General features: G+C 52.3%; 1 protein-coding gene across 4 annotated transcripts in view; it reads left to right on the top strand.

Moving 5' to 3' along the window:
* Positions 1 to 17838, top strand: part of Kat80 (katanin p80) — a 259184-nt gene extending 241346 nt beyond the window's left edge. For all 4 annotated transcript variants that reach the window (XM_077686673.1, XM_077686671.1, XM_077686672.1 and 1 more), the window contains 2 exons: positions 10117 to 10233; positions 11300 to 17838. In XM_077686673.1, coding sequence (XP_077542799.1) covers positions 10117 to 10233; positions 11300 to 11432 — 250 coding nt within the window. In that variant the 3' untranslated portion in view covers positions 11433 to 17838. The remainder of the gene's footprint in view (positions 1 to 10116; positions 10234 to 11299) is intronic.
* Positions 17839 to 18711: the final 873 nt, after the last annotated feature.

Raw genomic sequence — 18711 nt, 5'->3', positions numbered from 1 at the left:
GTGGTGAGATCACAACTGAGCGGCACGTTTCCGTCGCTGTTGCAAGATCTATTTTCTTTGCACTCAGTCTCGACGTGTCACGTCGCAAGTATTTCATAATGAATAAACAGCGTATTTTTGCTCGGCATCGTCCTTGGCATTAGCTGGCTGCGCACGAGCTGTCGGTGGATGACAGCAACTGCCTATCCTCAGGAACAAGTTAAGAACGGCAATAGCTCATGTATGGTATCCCTCCGCTTAAGCGACGGACCCGGATGTCGGCGGGCGCGCGCGTTTTGAAAGGAGATTGCTATGAATGCGTGATGTCGTCTGCCTTTTCTCACGTAGTTTGCTTGTCGTCGCTGCAGTAGTTTATAAGCATATTAAGTCCTAAAAATCACGGAAACGGCTCTTGCCATGTTCAATATACTCCCAGTAACGCACTACTTGCGCCGCGCGGAGTAACATCCGACCGCGGTGATGAGGCACAGCGGCAACTTCCGTTGCCGTTCTTAAGTTGTCACCGAGTATCATGGAGGAAAGAATACTGCCGAGTATAGCCGCGGTGGTGTCGCCGGGTACAAGCTAGTCGCAGATTGCTTGCCCGGAATTTTCGGTCTGTAGACAACTTTTTTCTTCAACTTGCATCAAAAGCGCGGGTTGGGGCACACGATGGCCACAACAAAAAACGTGCGGTCGCATAAGTACAGGAAATGTGTTCTAGCAGACGACAACACAACCCGACGTCCTACAAGTGACGTCACTTGTAGATGGTGCCACGGTATGTCCTCGAGGCCAATAAGGGGAAATAACGAAACACCTCTGCTGCTTGTAGGAGGGTGAACAGGAGCGAATGCTCACGGTCCCCGTGGGCTCCAAGCGCCCGCTAGCGAAAGATGACCCAACGCCAAGTTTGTGCTAGGGGCATCGCTGCAGAGGCGACATAATAAAGGAAGCGCCCTTGCCAAACAGTGGTTCCCTCACAGCTCAGTAGGGATGCTGTAGCACCAAGTTGGGGGCTTGGTCGGTGCAGGTTGGACCGTGCAATATTTCAGCGGTATGAGACAAGAGAAGAACGATTACATTACGCAAGGTGTCCGGGGATTTTCGTAGTCGTGAAGCGTCTGATCAGCTTATCATAGCCTGAACATTCGAAGTCGCAGATAAGTTACGCAAATAAAGAGATCAAAAGGCAGATAAAGGATAACTTTCGCGACCTGTCTCACCATTCCGCGAAGTTAAATCGAAGTTAGATAAATCGCCGCAGAGGCTAGTGAACGGGGCGACAGGTTGGGACCTTGCCGCCCCCAGTAACAGTTGTACATGTGCAGGAGGAAATATTTTAACAGCGGAGCTGTTGTAGGTCGAGCCTTTTCGTCCGTCTGATGTAGGTCGTGCGTCACGCAGGGGTAGGAGCAGGTTCGCAGGCCCGTCTCCGGCGTCTCGCAGGGGAGGGTTCCTCTCCCTCCCACTAGGGGAGGAAGCCTCCCGCCGCTGACGTTTAGCTGCCGCTTTCTTAGCGCGAACTGGAATTCTCGTGGCGGCGGCGCTGCCGTTCTCTGGCGAGCGTCCGTTGACGTTCGAGCCGACACAAACCACAGCTCCGCTGTTTCAGCAGATCTCACACTGGGCGGAACTGGGTTTAACTTTTTTTGTACGCCTGATATTTTATGTAAGACATTGTTGGTTGCTTTTGCTGTTTATGTTTGTGTTGGGGTTTACGAGTTTTCATTGCAGTGTTACCTTTATTTGTCACGGCGGTGTTTGCTGTACGTGGCGCATCCTTTATAAAGGCCAGCCTCCAGTTTCCTAGTAGCTTATTACCCAGCTTTTCGCCGCGCAGTATGGGACGTGTCCTTTAAGGACATTTGAGTGAACTGCGGAACGATCAGTGTTGCAGCCTATATGTGAATTAACTATTGAACAAAAATAAATGAAACTTAACAATGTGAATCGTTTTATGTTACAGGTAAACTTAATGTAGTATGTTTTAAGACATACGTACGTTCAGAAGGCGAGTAGCAGTCGCTTTGCAAGACCATGCTCACCCCACAGTGGTCATGTGTTTGAAAGTGGGGTCAAGAATGATGATAAATTCTTTTATAAACCGTCTTGAATATCTGCAATACATATGGCAAGCTCGGCTAGATACTTCGACTTTTTCGACGCGCGCTCTCCGAGTATCCGTAAGCATGGTTCGGAGAACAGTGCCTCCAGCTGCGTGCTATATCGCCACCGTATTCTTATCGCTCTGCAGTCATTTGTTGGTAGTGTCTCCTAATTAGCCTGTGGCTTATGGTTCGTGGCGCAGCGGCGGACTTGCCCTTGCATGTATTCGTTGGCCGCAGGCCTTACTCGTGGGCGTGCACACTCAGAGTGGAGGACTCCAAAGTGCCAAAATAGTGTTCTTCCGACGAACTTGCTCGGCGGGGTCGATTTCGGAAGCATATCTCAGAAGTGGTGCGAAAGCCTAGGAGCTTATGCCGTTGGTCCGAGGAGGCGACTGCGGGCAACGTTGACTGCGGGGGCAGTGCCGACTGCGGGGGCAGGGTGCCGATGCGGGGCACCCTCGGACCTGTGTCCGCGCGCATGCTTCATTGACGACGGCCGGCTTTGTTTCTTGCCGCGCGGCCGCCGCAGGGGGTCGCCTTGTGCAGCGTCTGGGCGCAGCTGGGCGTCTTGCGACGGCCCCGCTGTCCGGGGGCGCGACGACAAGGATGTCGACGCCGCCCTCGGCATTGAGCGGGCGTTATTTATCACGCTCGAGCCGCCGTTTTCTGGGCGTCCGATGGTTCCTTTCGGGGCCGCGCTATTTATTTCCCCGCCGCTGGAAGAAAGGATGCCCGGCGGCCGACTCCTCGCGTGTTGGCGCCCATTGTGCGCCGACTGGGTGGCGGGCCCAGATTTATGGTCTTCCTCGGCGCGATCGCGCCTTATAAAGTCCGAACGGGCGGCCTTTTCACGGGGTGGGTCCCCGGGCACTCGTCGTGTTCCGGGCAGCTTTATTTCCTGGACGGTATTTGCGTTTATCGCGCAGAACGGGAGGCCGATTAACAGAGCGCACCCGAGCGGTGCTTAGCGAGGGGGCCGGCGGCACAAAGCGGGGGGCTGTTTGCATGCGTCCGCACCTGCACGTCCCCTCCCGCCTGACTCCTCGCGCTGGGTGGCGGCGCAGGCCGGAATGCCTCCCTCCCGCGCACCTTTGGCGCGCCCCTTTGTCCGACGCCGGGCCGCCGATTGTGCCCGCGCGCGCCACGGCCGCTGGCTGCGACGGCCCACCGACTTTCGAGTGCGTTTACGTGACTCACAGTTTCACAGTCGGAATTGGCCGCTTTGTTCGGTTTTGTGCGCGCCTGTTGGGGCGTGCGCTGTTGTCGGCGCATTTCGGATACCTGGAGGAGCTCGCTTCCTTCGCGCCTGTGTTCCTAAACACACCCGGGCCCCATGCGATCTTGCCCCCGAAATACATTCCTGTCGCAGGGGGAGGACCGCCCGCGCGGGTCGCCGAGTTGGGACGACCCGTGCGTAATTGATTCGCACAAGTGGCGGGGACCCTTTGTTAGTAAATAGCGACCGTATATGAACAGCGCTGGAGTGGATCGTCCATTTCGGTAACACACTAATCGGGCTGTCCCGTGGCGAGACGTCGTTAATGATGCTACCCAGTTTCCACCTCCGTAGTCGTAGATCTCGTGACCATTCTGTCCCTCGGGCCCGAACCCTAGAAGCCCATGGTTTGTGCCGTAGGGCGAAAAGGACTGCCTAGCGAGTTTCGCTGCGATGGGGAACCGCGTTGCGCGACGTAGGGAGCGGCAGTGCGGGAAATGTTTCTCGTGAGTGGCGCCGTTAACTTCGGTATACAAAGGTGAAGCTTTCTGGCGCGCCGCTTTAACTAGTTACGCAGACGCTTTTTTAGTGATATGCAATGTAGTTGCGCGCAGTTATTATGGAAGGCTTGCTATGTGCGCATGATTTCAAGTTTAAAAGCTGATTCTACTAGGTTCAGGGGGAATGGAAGCCATGAAGTGCAACTCTTTTGGCAGTGACTTTTGACGATGAATTACATTTATTAAGCATTCTGCAAAGTACTTTTTGCTGCTTTTGTGTTTAAAGCGAATCACTGGTATATGCGAAATGTGACAATTATGCAATGGCACTGCTAGTTCAATCATCCCTTTGGGCATAATTTCTGGGCTTGATACGTGATGACCCGCCGCGGTGGCTCAGTGGCTAAGGCGTTGCGCTGCTGAGCACGAGGTCGCGGGTTCGATTCCCGGCCGCGGCGGCCGCTTTTCTGATGGAGGCGAAAAGCAAAAACGCCCGTGTGTACGAGATTTCGGCGCACGTTAAAGATCCCCAGGTGGTCGAAATTAATCCGGAGCCCTCCATTACGGCGCGCCTCATCGCCTGCGCTGCGTCGGCGCGTTAAACCCTACAATCAATCAATCAATGATACGTGATGTTAGAATGTGAGCCGGAGAAGTAAGCAGCAATGCTTGCCGAACTGCCAATGCAGCTTTTTTTTTTTTTTACTGCTGAAATTTAGCGAATCGCGACAGTAGTTTTCTTTGGGACCCCAGGTGGGATCAATACTGCGAAATGTTTGTTGATATTGACGACCTGCCACTCCCCTGTAGGCCGTCGGTTTTGTTCACAGAATTCGTTAAATGTATTGAGCCGTGTTTATACATCGAGCTGCCGTTACGTGAACTGTCGTCACCCCCCCCCCCCCCCCCCCCCCCCCCCAAATGCAGTCTTGGATTTTGCGCACTTGTGTTATTCACGGTATGTCTTCTTGGCTGACTTCTCATCTGACGTGGGCATCGCTATAAGAGAATTCTGCTTGGTAGGAATCGCGCGTCTCAAACATGCGGAGGTCTTAGATATGGCAGTGGCTTTATAATGAAAGTACTGTTCTGACAAAACGGTTATTATTAAATAGCGCCGCTGATCAACTGGCGGCCGCAGACCCGCAACAGTGTTCCACACGCTGATCTGGTGTTCCGGAAAGTGTGCGGGCTTCTCCTGATTGTTTGATTTTCCTTTTGTTCTGCTTTTTTTTAACTGAAACGTGGAATTGTACTCTGTGTAAACGTGGCTGGTATGTTCTTCATATAGCAAATATCGAGAGAGTGTCCCTTAGCTGCGTTTTGTGAGCATCTTGCGGCATCCCGGAGACGCCCATGCCTCTGGAACAGTGCGCATGTCTCAGCGGGTGCGCAGTTTATCAGTTTCGCTTTGCCGGGTGGTAGGACGGGAGCCCATTGAGTCGCTCTAGCAGCAGATGAAGACATCAACCGGGAACCCCCACGGCGGAAGGAGGGGCCTTGTGCGTCTCACCGCGACCCCCTCCCCGGCCGCTTTGACCCACTGTGGCGAACAGTGACACGCCGCAGACCTTCGCGCTGGGCGGGTTGCCGGTAAAGGCGAGCCTAGCGTGGTGCGTCGTCTTTTCTGCCTTTTCTTTTTTTATGGTGAGCACAGCGCTTTCACCGAAACTTGCTCGAGAAGAGAATGTAGTTTACGACACCTCGGGTTTGTTTGTTTATTGTGCATGTTCCCCATTACCCGCAGAGCGATCCCAAGAGTACGCACACAGTCGGCGTGTGCCGTTGTATGTTTACCGACCGAAGCATTCCGGTCGCTTGTGGCGCACTGGTTATGCTAGTTAGCTAGTGGTGCCCCAGACAACGGTGCAAATCACCTGCACGTAAAATGGCGCAGCCGGTGGCGTGGGCCAGTGGCAGGCTTGCTACGTGTTTAATCCGCCGGTAAGCAGAAACGCGCGAAGCTTGCGCGCCTCCCGTCGTTGGCCGTGCGAAGGAGTCCGGCTAGCTGGTGTCGGCGGAAGCGTTTGGGCTGTTGACAAAAAGGACGCCCCGTGCCGGTGGGCTCCCTCGGCCGCCGTTGAGCGCGGTTCTCGTCCCTTCAAAGGGTGCCATTGTGACTTTCTTCGGGACGAACGATCGATGCTATCGGCCGCTTTCAAAGCGCTCTTCTCGCCGCGCGCCCTCCATTTTTTTTGCCGGGGGAGGCTGGCCACTGTGACCCGGCGCCTTGTTTTGTGACGGCCGCTTCTTTCGGATCCGTGCCCTTTTGGGAAACGCGATCTGATGCTTATCGATGGGGCGCCTGAAATGGAGCCGATTTGTTATCGCGCCTCTTTGACCCGGAGCCTCGATGAAGCTGCATCTGCTGAGGTGGCGTCGCTGTCCCCCGGAGGACGGCCCTCCTGGAGGCTTAATTCTGCCCCGACTGGTCGTTGAGCGTAGCTTTTCGTTTGCGAGTGAGTTCCCGCTTTACGGGCATTGATACCGGCTTGTGCCGTACGCGTCAGCCATCGTTAGCGTTCCGCGTTTGGGCTCTTACCTTTTCTCGTGCGTTGCACTTGGGAAGGAACGATTTTGCACTCCCCTATGTAGACAATTTCGAGCTCGCCAGTTCCGTTGGCCATGTAGTATGAAACGGCGTGACCAAGTCTCCGCACCTTTCTTTCTCGCTACGGCCAACAACACTCCCTTCTTCGATCTGCCTTCGGTGTACCTTTCGAAGCGTCTCCTGGCTTTCCTTTTTAGCTGTCCGCGTGCCCCGCACCGTGGAGCGCGTCGGCGCGCGGTGATTATACACTTAGCCGTCGGCGAACCCACGGGACGAACCGAATGGACGTATCGCTCTCTGGGCGTGCGGGCCAGACCGATTGTGTAATTGGGACAGCGTCCCGACTTTTTTGCTCGCTTTCGGGGAAGGGCGCCGAGTATCGACGTGCAAAGGTCAACAACTTGATGGCTCCGAGGGGCGGGGCCGCTCGTTTTGCGATCGGACTCGCTCTGCGCGCCTTGGGCCGCCGTTGCCATTCGGCGTCCGCATTGCGACGGGAGGCCGGCCGCCGCTCGTTACGAAACAAATTACCCCCTCCCCTTCTTCACGAGATGCCATTTTCTCGCTTGCCGGGCAAACCCGTTGCTCGTAATTCATCTCAATCAGGGGAGAACGACTCGACTGGGATTCGAGTCTCCTCCCTACAATTACATTTGCAGTTCAAATGCGCCTTCGTATGCGATTTCTGGGCGCAATGCGCGTGCACCACTTGAGGCAAGCTCCCGCGCACTGAGCCTCACTTTTTTTTCTCTCTCTATCTCTCGTTATCGAACCTGTGCCAGCAGCATTCCGCTCGCATTTCCAAAACAGCTGACCGCGGGGCAGCCGAATGTCGGCCTATGTTCGTTTCACGGCCCTTCAAGTATTCGAGCGCCGAGGGACCTTGGTACTTGAGTGGCTTCGCTGGTGTGAAATGTGCGTACCAGACGTCCACGTTTGGTTTGGCTTGTAGTGTTCGGATGTTTGGCTCGTATAAACTAAACGACCATGTTTCGAAAACTACCACTTTCTGTTCAGTGCGCCTATGGCCAGCAAGCTTCGTGTACATTCGTTTTCATTTCTAAGGACAACTATTCTCTTGTGTACACGGATCACTTAGGTCTCTATCTTCTGGTTCGAGACAGCCTGTATCGTGCCATTTCACCAGGGACCTGATACATGTCTGTCTCATAACGCCGTGCACTAGTTGAGTGAACGCCTATGAAATTGCCTGAACTTATTTCATTCGCAATAGATTCGCAACCGATTGTGCCGCTTTCAGGGTTAGGTATTTCCATACATACGCAAAACGACCTTCTCTCTCTCCTCTCCCTCCCTCCCTTCTTCTCTCGGGCAGTGCCCTTCCCTTGTGTAGCGCCGGTGAATGCGTCTGTAAACGGATAGAAGGCCGAAGAAGATGCACACACCATACGCTAAATGTCGACAAACTAACCATTCTGGTTTCGGAAACAAGACGATCGTGACGCGGTGGTTTGCTGTCAGTAGCACTCGCACAGTAGTCGACCATGCGTCACTAAGGGCCGTATTCTGAGTTCCTCCCCCACTCCAGTTGCTCCCGCCAGTCGGCTGAGGGGAGGATTCCGCAATGCTTATGCATGGGGATATCGATTTAAAGGACCTCCTCCACTGGAGGTTCGATTGGAGGAAGGACTCAGAATACCAGGGTAAGTCTTCATTCAGCGCGGCTGAAAAAAAAAACACTGGGGGCCAAATAAGCAATTCTTATACGATGTGTAAATGCGAGGGCATAACTTGTCGAGTTATATCGCTGAGTTTGGGGCTGTTGGGCTGCGAATGTTTCCGAGTGTAATATTGCTGCTTATGAGGCCGCGACTGCGCAAGACGACATAGCGGCCATTTTGAGATTTCTCAGTCAATCGCCTGTGAGGCAGCGCCCATCCATGTGCATGTTTCTATACCAAAAAAAAAAAAAAACGCATAAAACGAGCACACAAGAGGAGACGACTAGACACGCCCTGTGTGTCTAGTCGTCTTCTCTTGTGTGCTCGTTTTATGCGCAGTTTTTTTTTTTTTTTTCGTAATGTACCAACTAGCCCAAGTTTGCATTCTACTTATGTTTATATACGTCAGTTTTAAACTACGCGCCTTAGGCCAGTTTGTGCAATCTAGGGGATTTCCCTCGAGGCAGTGCTGCAGCGCAGCCAATGGAAATTTTACCTGTACGGGTTTCTGATGACGGCGGGGGGTTCGCGCAATGAACCATGCAAGTAATGCTCCTCGTTGATAGGCTTCCCGATTGATGCGTTCGTACGACTGCAGTGTTCACGAACAGCTGATTGCTACAAAGACATTTGTCGCCTAGTTTTCTCTACTGACCAGATTAACACACATGCTGCCACATTCCGCGACATGCTGGAGGCGTCAATAGCAGTGGTAGAGGGAATTTTTCGACAACGGTAGTGACATTAGGTTACATAACATTCGAAACCGTCGTTCTTTAATTTTTTGTTTGACACGGTGGCCAAATGTAGCGCAAGTATATCGTAGCATTTAAAGCGCTCGGAAAAGGAGTGTAATGTACGCCTCGTAAGATTTCATCGGCCCTGGTCTCCCGCTAGCGCTGCAGCTCAGCAACGCAGTATCTCTATTTCGGCCGTCCATTCACAGGGGACAGCTATTTATTGCAGAGCGTGTTATTTGAATAGGTTCGATAGGGTTTTCTTTTGTGCGTTGCAGCATGCTCGTGCGTGCCTCAAGGATTCTATGGGCATTCGCCATCCACGGTAGCTTGTGTGCGCGCCTCCCGTGGCGACAGCATCGATTGTGCCCATGCAGTCGAACGTATCCTCTGAAGCGACGCTGTGCACGGGGCGTTGTCAGAGGTGTGCACTGCTGTCTGCTCGGAGCAGCGTGTGCGGGGCCCAAGCGTAAAATCCTCCCGAGTTGTGCGGCCCTCCTCGAATTTGACTCGGGCCGACATTATGGGCCCCGCGCACTTACGCATCATTAATTACGTTCGTTAGGTTGCGCGTACCATATAGAGCGAGCGATCCGGCTCGGGGAACGGCGGCGGGCCGAAGGTGCGGCCGCGTGCTGTATGCGCCGAGGCTGCGGCTCGTCAATTTATTCCGTCCTTCATTACGGCCGGAGATGTCGCCCCAGGAATGTCGGGAGTGCGCCGATTGACCCGGTGCTGCATCGAAAATGACCGAAGCTCGCACCCCCTTATGTAAATAGTCGCTGCGGCATGCAGCCCCTGTTCTTCACCAGGGCTCGGCCGGAGAAAGTCGTCTCGCGCTGGGCACGCAGTTTACCGGAGATGGAACGTCCGCATGTTGGCCCGCCGACATTCTTGCATAGTCATTCATGTCGTGTGTCCAGGCGGTTGACTGTGGGCTCACGCAGCGTACCGAGTGAAAAATGTACACCCGCTGGTTGGAATGAAAGCAACAGCGCGTCAGGTGGAGTAGAAAAAGGGCCTTATTTCTCTGCCCGTCTTCCGCGCTGTTTTCATTCCGTCCGTTGCGTACGAACCAGTCCAATTCTTCCGTTCTTTTGATTTCTGATGAACAACATTATTTTGGGAAAGGTGGCGGGGAGAAGAGGGCGTCAAATTGTTAGGTTGCTTGAATTGTGTGTGCTTGCGTAGACAGAAAGCGAGTCAGTGGGTGTTCGAATCCTGGCGCATGCAGTGTTTTCGAGCTGACGATGTCACGCGCGTCAACAGCAGACACTCGGTCGAAGGATGGTGAGGAAACAAAGGCGACGTGTGTAGCATTGAGTGTGCCGTCTGCGCAGGTACATGTCAACCGGATGTTCCTGTCTGCGCATCCTGCTCAAGAGCTTCGGCTCGGTCATCAAGTCTAACATCACTGCACCCCCCGGCGTGGGAGTGGACATCCCAAGGGAAGAGAGGTGAGCACATTGGCCTCAGTTCTGCAGCGCGCTCGGGGCATGTAGATGAGAGGCGCTGACCTCCGATCGGGAAACGGCAATGCGCGGCTTTGGAAAGGGGCCCTTGGTCTCTCGCGTGGCAGATGCTTACACTTAATTTGCGAACAGCTCATCTATCGCACTCGGCCTTTATCCGCCGAAGCCGCGTACGTACGCTTCTGACGTTGCGCGCAGCGACCGGGCAGCCCGGCGAGGTAGCACACTCGCGGTGTGGCCGTCCTTGGAGGGGGGCCGCCCCTGCTCGTCGGCGGCCCAAGTGCCGCGAAATCTCTCCCTGGGAGGGGCAAGAAACTGCGTAATTGTCTGACTGTAATACTGGGCGTGTATGTAATATATCGTGCACTGCGAGAGGAGTGGCCCGTAGGAGTTCCGGCGAGACGTCCCGCAGCTGTAAAATTCATGAAGGAACGAAACGGAGAGGAAACCAGATACAAACTGGAGATGTACGAGCCGCCGCAAGGCTCGAATTTGTTATCATTAGCCGGAGGGGGGAGCCGGGAGGAGTGAGCGCGCCAAACGGCGCCCCAAAGCGTCCCTCGCCATTTTAATTGCGATTGTGATCGCGCCGCCGACTCTCGCCGGAGCCCGCTTTCTGGCGCCCCCTCGCGGCCCTCCCGTGAGGTACAATTAGGTGGCGGGGGATCGTGCGGAGCGGCATAAGCTCCCCAAACACACCCAGGTTACCCAACAGACGGACAGCGGTCATTACTGGTCGGCCCCGCCCCCCGCGCTCTTTTGTTCTCCCGTCTGTCGCCCTCCGTTTGTTTGTCCCGGCTCCACCTGTCCGCCGCCGCCTCTTGTGCCTTCTCGGCTCCGTGTATGCAAAGCCGCGCGCATCCGGCACATGCCTGATTGCCGGTCTGCGCGCGACCTGTCACTGAACGCGCTACACCGGGCCGCGCCGACCGCTGTCGCGCGGACAGTTTTTGTTTTGCTTTAGTGTTGAACGGCGTCGGAGACGGCCGGCTAAGCTATCTGGGTCGCATGGCAGGGTCCTTCGAGTGCAGCAGCGCCTCGTTGCTCGCAGGTACAACAAGTGCATGAGCTGTTACAACGAGCTGCTGTCGATCCGGGCGTTCCTGCTCAAGCGGCAGACGATGCAGGGCAAGCTGGGCCACCTCTTCCGCGAGATGCAGATCCTCATGCAGTGCCTGGAGTGAACGGCGGGTCCGTCCAGCATTCCACCACCGACTGTGCCATCTTGTGAATATGTCACCACTCATGAGACCCCTCCCTTTGCGACGCTGCTTCTCCACTCTGGCCGCCGCCGCCAGCTCGGGAGCACCCGGCGTGCGCCTGCTTGCCGCCGCGGGGGCACTGTACCTGGTGTGTGTGGACTGCAGAAGTGCGGACTGTTGGCGGATCAATCCGCCCGCCGAGCCACCTTTCCGACGAGCGCCTCTCCGTCAACCGCTCACATCGGTGCCTTTGCCACGGCGGCTCTAACAGGAGCAGCGTGCACTGTGATAACAAGGCCATGTTGTTTCTTGGGGCTTTTGCGTGCCCGTCACTAGCTTTGGCCGCTCTTGCGTTGTAGAGCGGTGCGTAGCAGACGAGCCAGTTTGACTAAAGGCTTTCCTGTCTGTTTCTTTTTTCTTTCCTTCTCTTTTATTTTTGTGAGCTCTCTTAATAAACCTTCTGGCTTTTAGCATTTAAATTATGTGGCCTTTGTGTTTTGTGTAAGTGCGTAAACACAATTTCATCTTGATCTTTAGGGGAAGAGTAGTGCCTTTCTGTTTAGGGGTTCCCGAAGCTGTGTAGAAAACAATGTAAAAAAAAGTGTCAGCTGCCATAGTGTAAACGGGAAGCACAAAGGGCATCCAGTGGAACCTTCAGTGCTGATCAGCGTTGGGCGTCAGGTAGACTTCAAAACCCGTGCTAACCTGTGGCACGTGATATCAAGTGTCAGGTGCGATCCGACGTCACAGGGCCCTGTGACCGTCGCTGATGTTGCTACCACTGTCTGGGTACCTTTTTGGTGACCACTTTGTTTTAACATTTCTACGTATCAGTGGCTCGTTGTGATACCCAATGTGTTGCATCCGGCTCTGTGTGTTTTAAAGCAGGATGAGCATCACTCAGCATGTGCTGAATGTTACACTTCTCTCACGTATCTTTCTCCTTCAAACTTTTGTCATTCCTTTTCTTTTCAAACGTAATTTCTCTTTCAATATCTTTGTCCCAGTCCTAGGTATAGGGTAATTAACCGGACTCTGGTTAACGTGTCGTTTCCTTTACCGTTTCTTTTTTCATTCTTTTCTTATAAGTCCGGTATTCTAGGTACGTTGCACGGAACAAGGGCAAGCTACGATCTCTACCGGGCCACATGGGTGACGCAGTGGCGGCGGAGTGGAGATTCCTTTCTTCAACTGGCTGGAGAATTGTAGGAGGATTCGCCTGTTTCATTGTATCTCACTGAAAGGGGTCTACCGTATACGCAGCTGCGTCCAATTGGCGAAGACTACAGTTGCTCCAGAAGGCCAACCTTGCGTGCTCCGCTACAGCTCTCTGCGCCTTGCTATGCGCTAAACTGCCCTTTTTTTTTTTTTTTGTAGTTGGTGCTGTTTCTGCAACATGGCCTCAGCAAAAAAACATGGCATGCTCAGCAAGTGCGTTCCCAGTATGGGGTTACTCAAGAACATTCGTTCGTGTTAGAAGGAAAATACTTTCGCCAGTATGTAACGTGCCGGCTTCATGTTGTCACTTATTGGATAGTATGAACAAGACCCAACGCGTGCCTTTCTCTTTCTGTATTCAAAGCTGTACGAAGCTTGAATGCAAACGCCTTGCTTCTGAAATTCTTGTTTGGCTCACGGTCGCATCGGCGGTGCTTTATTACTGATCGAGAAAGCAGCGAAGAGTCCCTGTTCGCACACGGGACGTCTTAAGAGGCGCTACCCGTTCTCTAGCGCTTCTGTGCAAAGGTTTCGAGTCGGCGGGGAAGTTTTAGTTCCACAACAAATTTAGACTAAGGCTGCAGTGGCAGATGGTGTTTTTTGTGAAGATGTGGGCCTTATAATTTTAATCCGAAGCCTTTCCCAGGATTACCGAGCTGCAGTTTGAGTATCCGTATACACCCCGTCAACATCCTACATCTCCTACGTACGCTAACCCTGCTCAATTTGAGTCAATTAAGCACCCTTAAAGGCCAACTGCACTCAAAATTTCGACCTCTTGAAAACCCTATTTTCGAATAGTGTGCTTAAAAAGAAAGCAACATGCAAAATAAAACAACTTAGATACGCGCGTGGACGCCGCAAAGGGCCAGCGAAAATCGGCGATTTTGAAATCGAAACCGAAAAGAGCGCGGCCATTGCAGTGACGTTGCAGACGTCCAGCGAGCGGCCGGACGGTCACCAGCTCGGGAGGAAGTCTGTGCGCAAGCTCTACGCGCGCACGGGGCAGCAACTGGGTGAAGCGTAAGCAGCAGAGCTCGACCGGTTCTCCGGCTTCGTGGCTGGCCAGAGGAAGAAGACCCCGTCGGCTGGAACGTCACAGGCGCGTCATGGCTGTTTACGCGATCCGCAGGCAGGTGCAGCGTGGTCGGCGGCGGAGCTTTTTTAAACGCTTCTGACTGATTAACGAGGCGTTTCACGGGGCGTTTCACTTGTGTTCCAGCTGATTTGGGGGCACGTACTACCCATTCAAAATAAATTTGGTCGAGGTAAAATTTGCAGTTGGCCTTTAAGAGGGAACCGCTCATCTGAGAGATACTTACTCGAAGGTAGAGCGCTTTTAACGTACAAGGGACAAACACAGAACAGAGTCAACGTAGAGAACGCGTGAAGCGCGAACTAACAAGGGAAGCGCTCTCCGAGCATGTACCGATACCAACTAGCCTTGCTGAAATCTGATGGGGCCGCATCGGTCCACTAAATTCTTGTAAAATCACGCCGAATAACGCTGGGGAACTGCGACCCATATGAAGTGAACGAAAACGCCACCCGGCCAGCCTCTGCATGTGGCGCAGTCCAGCATTGAGATCGACTCCGAACTTTGCGCACTGAGCGCCGTTACGATCGCATTTGTCCGTGAATTGCGTTAACGTCAGCGGGGCTGCTGCGTTTGCCAGATAGGACTGGTCGGGTGGCGACTGGTCTCTCCCACGCCGCAAAAACATGGCCCGTTGCACCTAGAGTCTTACAGCCAGACTCGGCAAAAACTGTTTCCGCTTTAAAGAAAATCAAGTTGTCCAAATGAATCCGATGGATTCGTTGCCTCCTTACGGTTGCCCTTACAGCGGATCAGGTTTTCCTTCGCCACACATCACCCCAATTTTCATTTGAAACCCACTGCCTAAACCCCATATTTGATAAGGTCCTTGCTGAAATTGCGCCTGGTGAAAAACAAAAAAAAATCGTATTTATCAACCGCGTATGTCCAACGACCGTCGGATAGTCGTCGTACGCTTTGACATGTTAATTGGTTCACGAGTGCCAGTGCCATTGTCGATTTCAATGTGACAGGTCATAATATTCTGATCTTCAACTGATAATTAAGGGTTGGTGATGAATTCTAGGTTTACTTATTATTTCGTGTTTTACAAAATTAAATCGACCCTCCGAGTGGCTTGTGTTGCTATCTAACAGGTTTTAATAAGGAACCTGAGTTTATGCCGGGCACGTAAAATCTGTGAACACAGAACGATAATTACAGGCCCCAAGGGGGGACTGGTATCGCCGAGCAACTTTTGAGCCGTTCTTGTGTAACGCTGTTAAGCTTGGGACGCAACTTGTTTTCAATTTCGTTTCACGTGATAACGCAGGCCGCGTAAAAAGAAGGGATGTTAAGCTTGACTCTGCCCTGATATTGGGCTTTACCTAAAAAAGCGTTGAAAACAATATAGCGTTTAACTGCAAACTTGTGAGCCTAACCATTTGCTATGTGGCCCCTGAGGCTTTGGAATTGGCGGCGAGCATGGGGCGCTGTCGCAGTTGCACTCAAGGTTCTACGGTCTTCTTCAAAAATGGAGCACGTGTAAAGCTTTTCGCCTTTCTGTGTGGTACCGTGTAATGAACGTGCAGTAGGCAACAAATAAATTTCGTAGCAGGGAAATGTGAACCTCAACAGGTAATTTACAAGATTTGCGCCTCACCGCCTGCGTTGCATCGGCGCGTTAAACCCTACAATCAATTTACAAAATTTTGGTTCGTGGATGTAAAATACTAATGACGCGTTAGGGTAAGTTGTTATGTTTCATGCGATGGTTGGGCAGTTGTGGGAAAGTCCCTCAATTTCTGCGTTAAGGTTCTAATTGGTGTGTTTGCTTTTTAACGCTTTACTAAGCGTACAGCTGTGCACCTCTTTCCGCTCTTTTCACTGTTGTGTCGCTCTTGCATACTGCACCGCCTACTTTGTCTCTTATTTTTCTTCTTTGCCTTGGGTGAATGTGGGATGGTCGACGATAGAATAATTTAAAACATGACGTGGCGAAAAGTACTTCCGAGATTGATGAGGGCGAAAAGTACTTCCGAGATTGATGAGTCCAGGCGTACTACGCCGGGCCAAGGTCATATCCTCGCGACACCAGGCACATGTGCCGTAGGCCGCGCTACCGATTTTGTTTCGTCGTAACGCCTCTTGTACGCCAGCGCACCTCCTGAACGTCTGCATTTGAGCTCCGAAGACAATTCACGTGTGCGTAAATTTGCACTTATACTATAGGCCTAAATGTCGTTTGAAGCAGCCGGCGTAACTGTATGTAAATCAAAGATTGAAGGGCGTCTGTTCGACCCGAGTGTCGTGTCGCAACTTTTTTTTCGTCACGAAAGCTATGCATTATCTAATTAAGTCGATGTGGTGATCCGGAATTGATCGCTAGGCCAAATCAGTGGTTAGTGTTGATCTAAGGGCCTTGATTCGCCATCTGTGCGGCACTTCGCGGGTGGACTCGGGGCGAGCGGCTGTGCCACGCACGTATAGTGTTTCCTTTTTTTGTAAGCTTCGCAGCGCGATCGCTGGCCTGCTACAACTGCTCTGCCTCGGCGTAGGCCAAAGGAGACGCGCACTGTCACTATGCATCTTTCCCAGGGATCTTGCTTCTTCTCCGTTGTGACGTTTTAGAGCGCACTTTTCGAATGCGGCCGCGATATTCAGTTCGACGTTGCTACTCGCAACGAAGACGTACTGCCATTTCGGTCCAGGTTGCGGTGAATGAGTCGTGTTTGTACCGCGTGCAATAAGCCCTTGCTGTAAATAACGCCTAACGCTGTTTGAAGTCTCCTGCGGAAGTAAGCGAATGGCATCTCGATGGAGTCGCAGCCGCCTTTTTGCTAGTGGAGGCGAAAAACGAAAACGCCTATGTGTCGAGATATTGGCGCACGTTTTAAAGATACCCAGGTGGTTCAGATTGACCCGCAGCGCTTCACTTCGGCGCGCCTCATAACCCAAGTGCAGCTTCGGCGCGTTAAACCACCGAGTTTGAATTTGATAGTAGCAGAACGAGAAAAGTGTCGCTTGTTAGCTCGGGCGACCTTGTCACTAAGAGAAGCAGCTGTGACATTTTTATCAGGGGTACCTCATGATGTTGAAGTTGCCATTACATTCTGCCGTGATTGTTACTAAAGGTGTTGACCCTAGTGCTTCGGGACACCCCAGTTGTTTGTCAAAAGTCACCGGAGATGTTTAACCAAAACTGAGCGTGTGTGAGCGATTGTGTCGAGTGCCTGAAATGACCTAAAGATGCAAAACATTCCTTACTACCAGAAGTAAGACTTGCAATTGTGATAGACATGGTAAATATGTTACAAAGGTCAACGTCGCCGTTATGCTAGAAAAAAAAAAAAAGAACCAAGCTACTTGAACCCATTCTGTCAGCGTTGAAACCTAAACCGGCGTTACCTCGACGTCATGGAGCCTAACGGCGAACTCCATTATTTATCAAAGCCTCAGGGTGCACCAGCAGATGGTGCACCGAGTGCACAGGCAGTTTCGGTGCTACACGTTGCGAATGTGAATGCAGACGCGTGTGTCCAACCTACGTGCCGTTATGCTTGAAGATGTGAACTCCTTCGGCACAGCTTCTGTAGAATTGCAGATGAGAGCAGCTATTGTGTCATTGTACTCGCTTTGGAAACTGGGCCCTCGTCTTTTAGAGGCGCCCGCGAGGTGTGCTCGGGGCAGTACAGCCTGCGAGGCCCGGGCACAGTGTGTGTGGTACAGGGAAATCTGCTGTTTTTGCATTTGTTCACCGAGCGTTTGCGTACAATGAGCGTTTGTATTTTGCCTTGTCCCGTGACCTCTGTGAGGTTGTTATGGATGCGAGCATAGCCATCTACTGATTTGCAGCACCAATTTAGCCATAACTGGCTTTCTTTTTCACCAGAAGCGCGTAATTTAACCATTTCACTTGCGGTAAAACATTGTGTTCGCTGTTTTGTGCACTTCGGGTCACTCCAATCACGATCATAACCACTCCCATGTACACTTACTTCGTGTTTATTGCTTTCTTTTTTTTTTTTTCTTTGTACGGCGACAGCCTGGATCTGTCCACGGCAGGCTCCGCCCGGTTTTAATCTGGCAGTGGTGCCTGATCATTACGGAAAGAAATAAATTCACTGAAGCAGACCTCGCTTGTGTTCCCTTTTCACTTGCGGGGAATAACTGCACCTCGAGTAATTATTAAACATTTAAAATGTTTTGTTCGAGGATTCCTTTGGCAATTAAGACGCGGAACTTTAAAAGAATGACAGTTTTAGTTTAAAAAAAACTTCAAATGTCTGTAAGACAAAAAATACAAAAGTTGTCTGGGGAAATTAGTTTTTTCAGAAGCTTCATAAGATTTTCTTTCATATATTTCACATACCGCAGGCCAGTAGTTTTCCCTGGCTTCGTACGAATAATGCGGCTAAAAAACTTGAGAATTGATCCAAGACAGCGTACAAGCTCGCCTGATACTGCTGTAGAAATAACTACATGCTACCCGCATATATGTGCAGTGCCACTGTGCATGGGGCAGGTTGCGTTATTCACATTGCGGTATTATTGCTCGTTTGGTGCAGTCCGGGTTTTTCTTTCGTTATGCGGTTCTCGATTTCGAATTCGCACCTGAACCCGCCGCGGTGTCTCAGTGGCTGAGGCGGTGGGCGGCTGAGCCCAGTGACGCGGGTTCGATTCCGGCCGTGTTGACCGCTTTTCTGACGGTCGCGGAAAACGAAATGCCCATGTGTTGAGGGTTCGGCGCATGTTAAACATACCCTGGGAGTCAACATTAATCCGGAGCCCCTCACTACATACATATCCCAGGTGCACCTTCGGCGCGTTAAACTCCACAATCAATCAGATCAGCCTTTGCACCTGACTGCAACAGCGGCCTGCAGGCGTATGAGAAGAATAGCTGGTTCAGCACCGCATAGTCGCGGCACCTTCGAACCCCTTGGGACCCAGCGCTGGGACCCATAAAAATTTGGAACATGGCATCGCTATAGCGTCATCTCCCCT

Source organism: Haemaphysalis longicornis, unplaced genomic scaffold (assembly GCF_048455015.1).
Source record: "Haemaphysalis longicornis isolate Haplotype H1 unplaced genomic scaffold, Haemaphysalis longicornis Haplotype H1 scaffold_1, whole genome shotgun sequence".
In the NCBI taxonomy this organism is placed as follows: Eukaryota; Metazoa; Arthropoda; class Arachnida; order Ixodida; family Ixodidae; genus Haemaphysalis; species Haemaphysalis longicornis.
The sequence above is the reverse complement of the archived record's forward strand: the minus strand, read 5'-3'. Positions and strand labels throughout refer to the sequence as shown.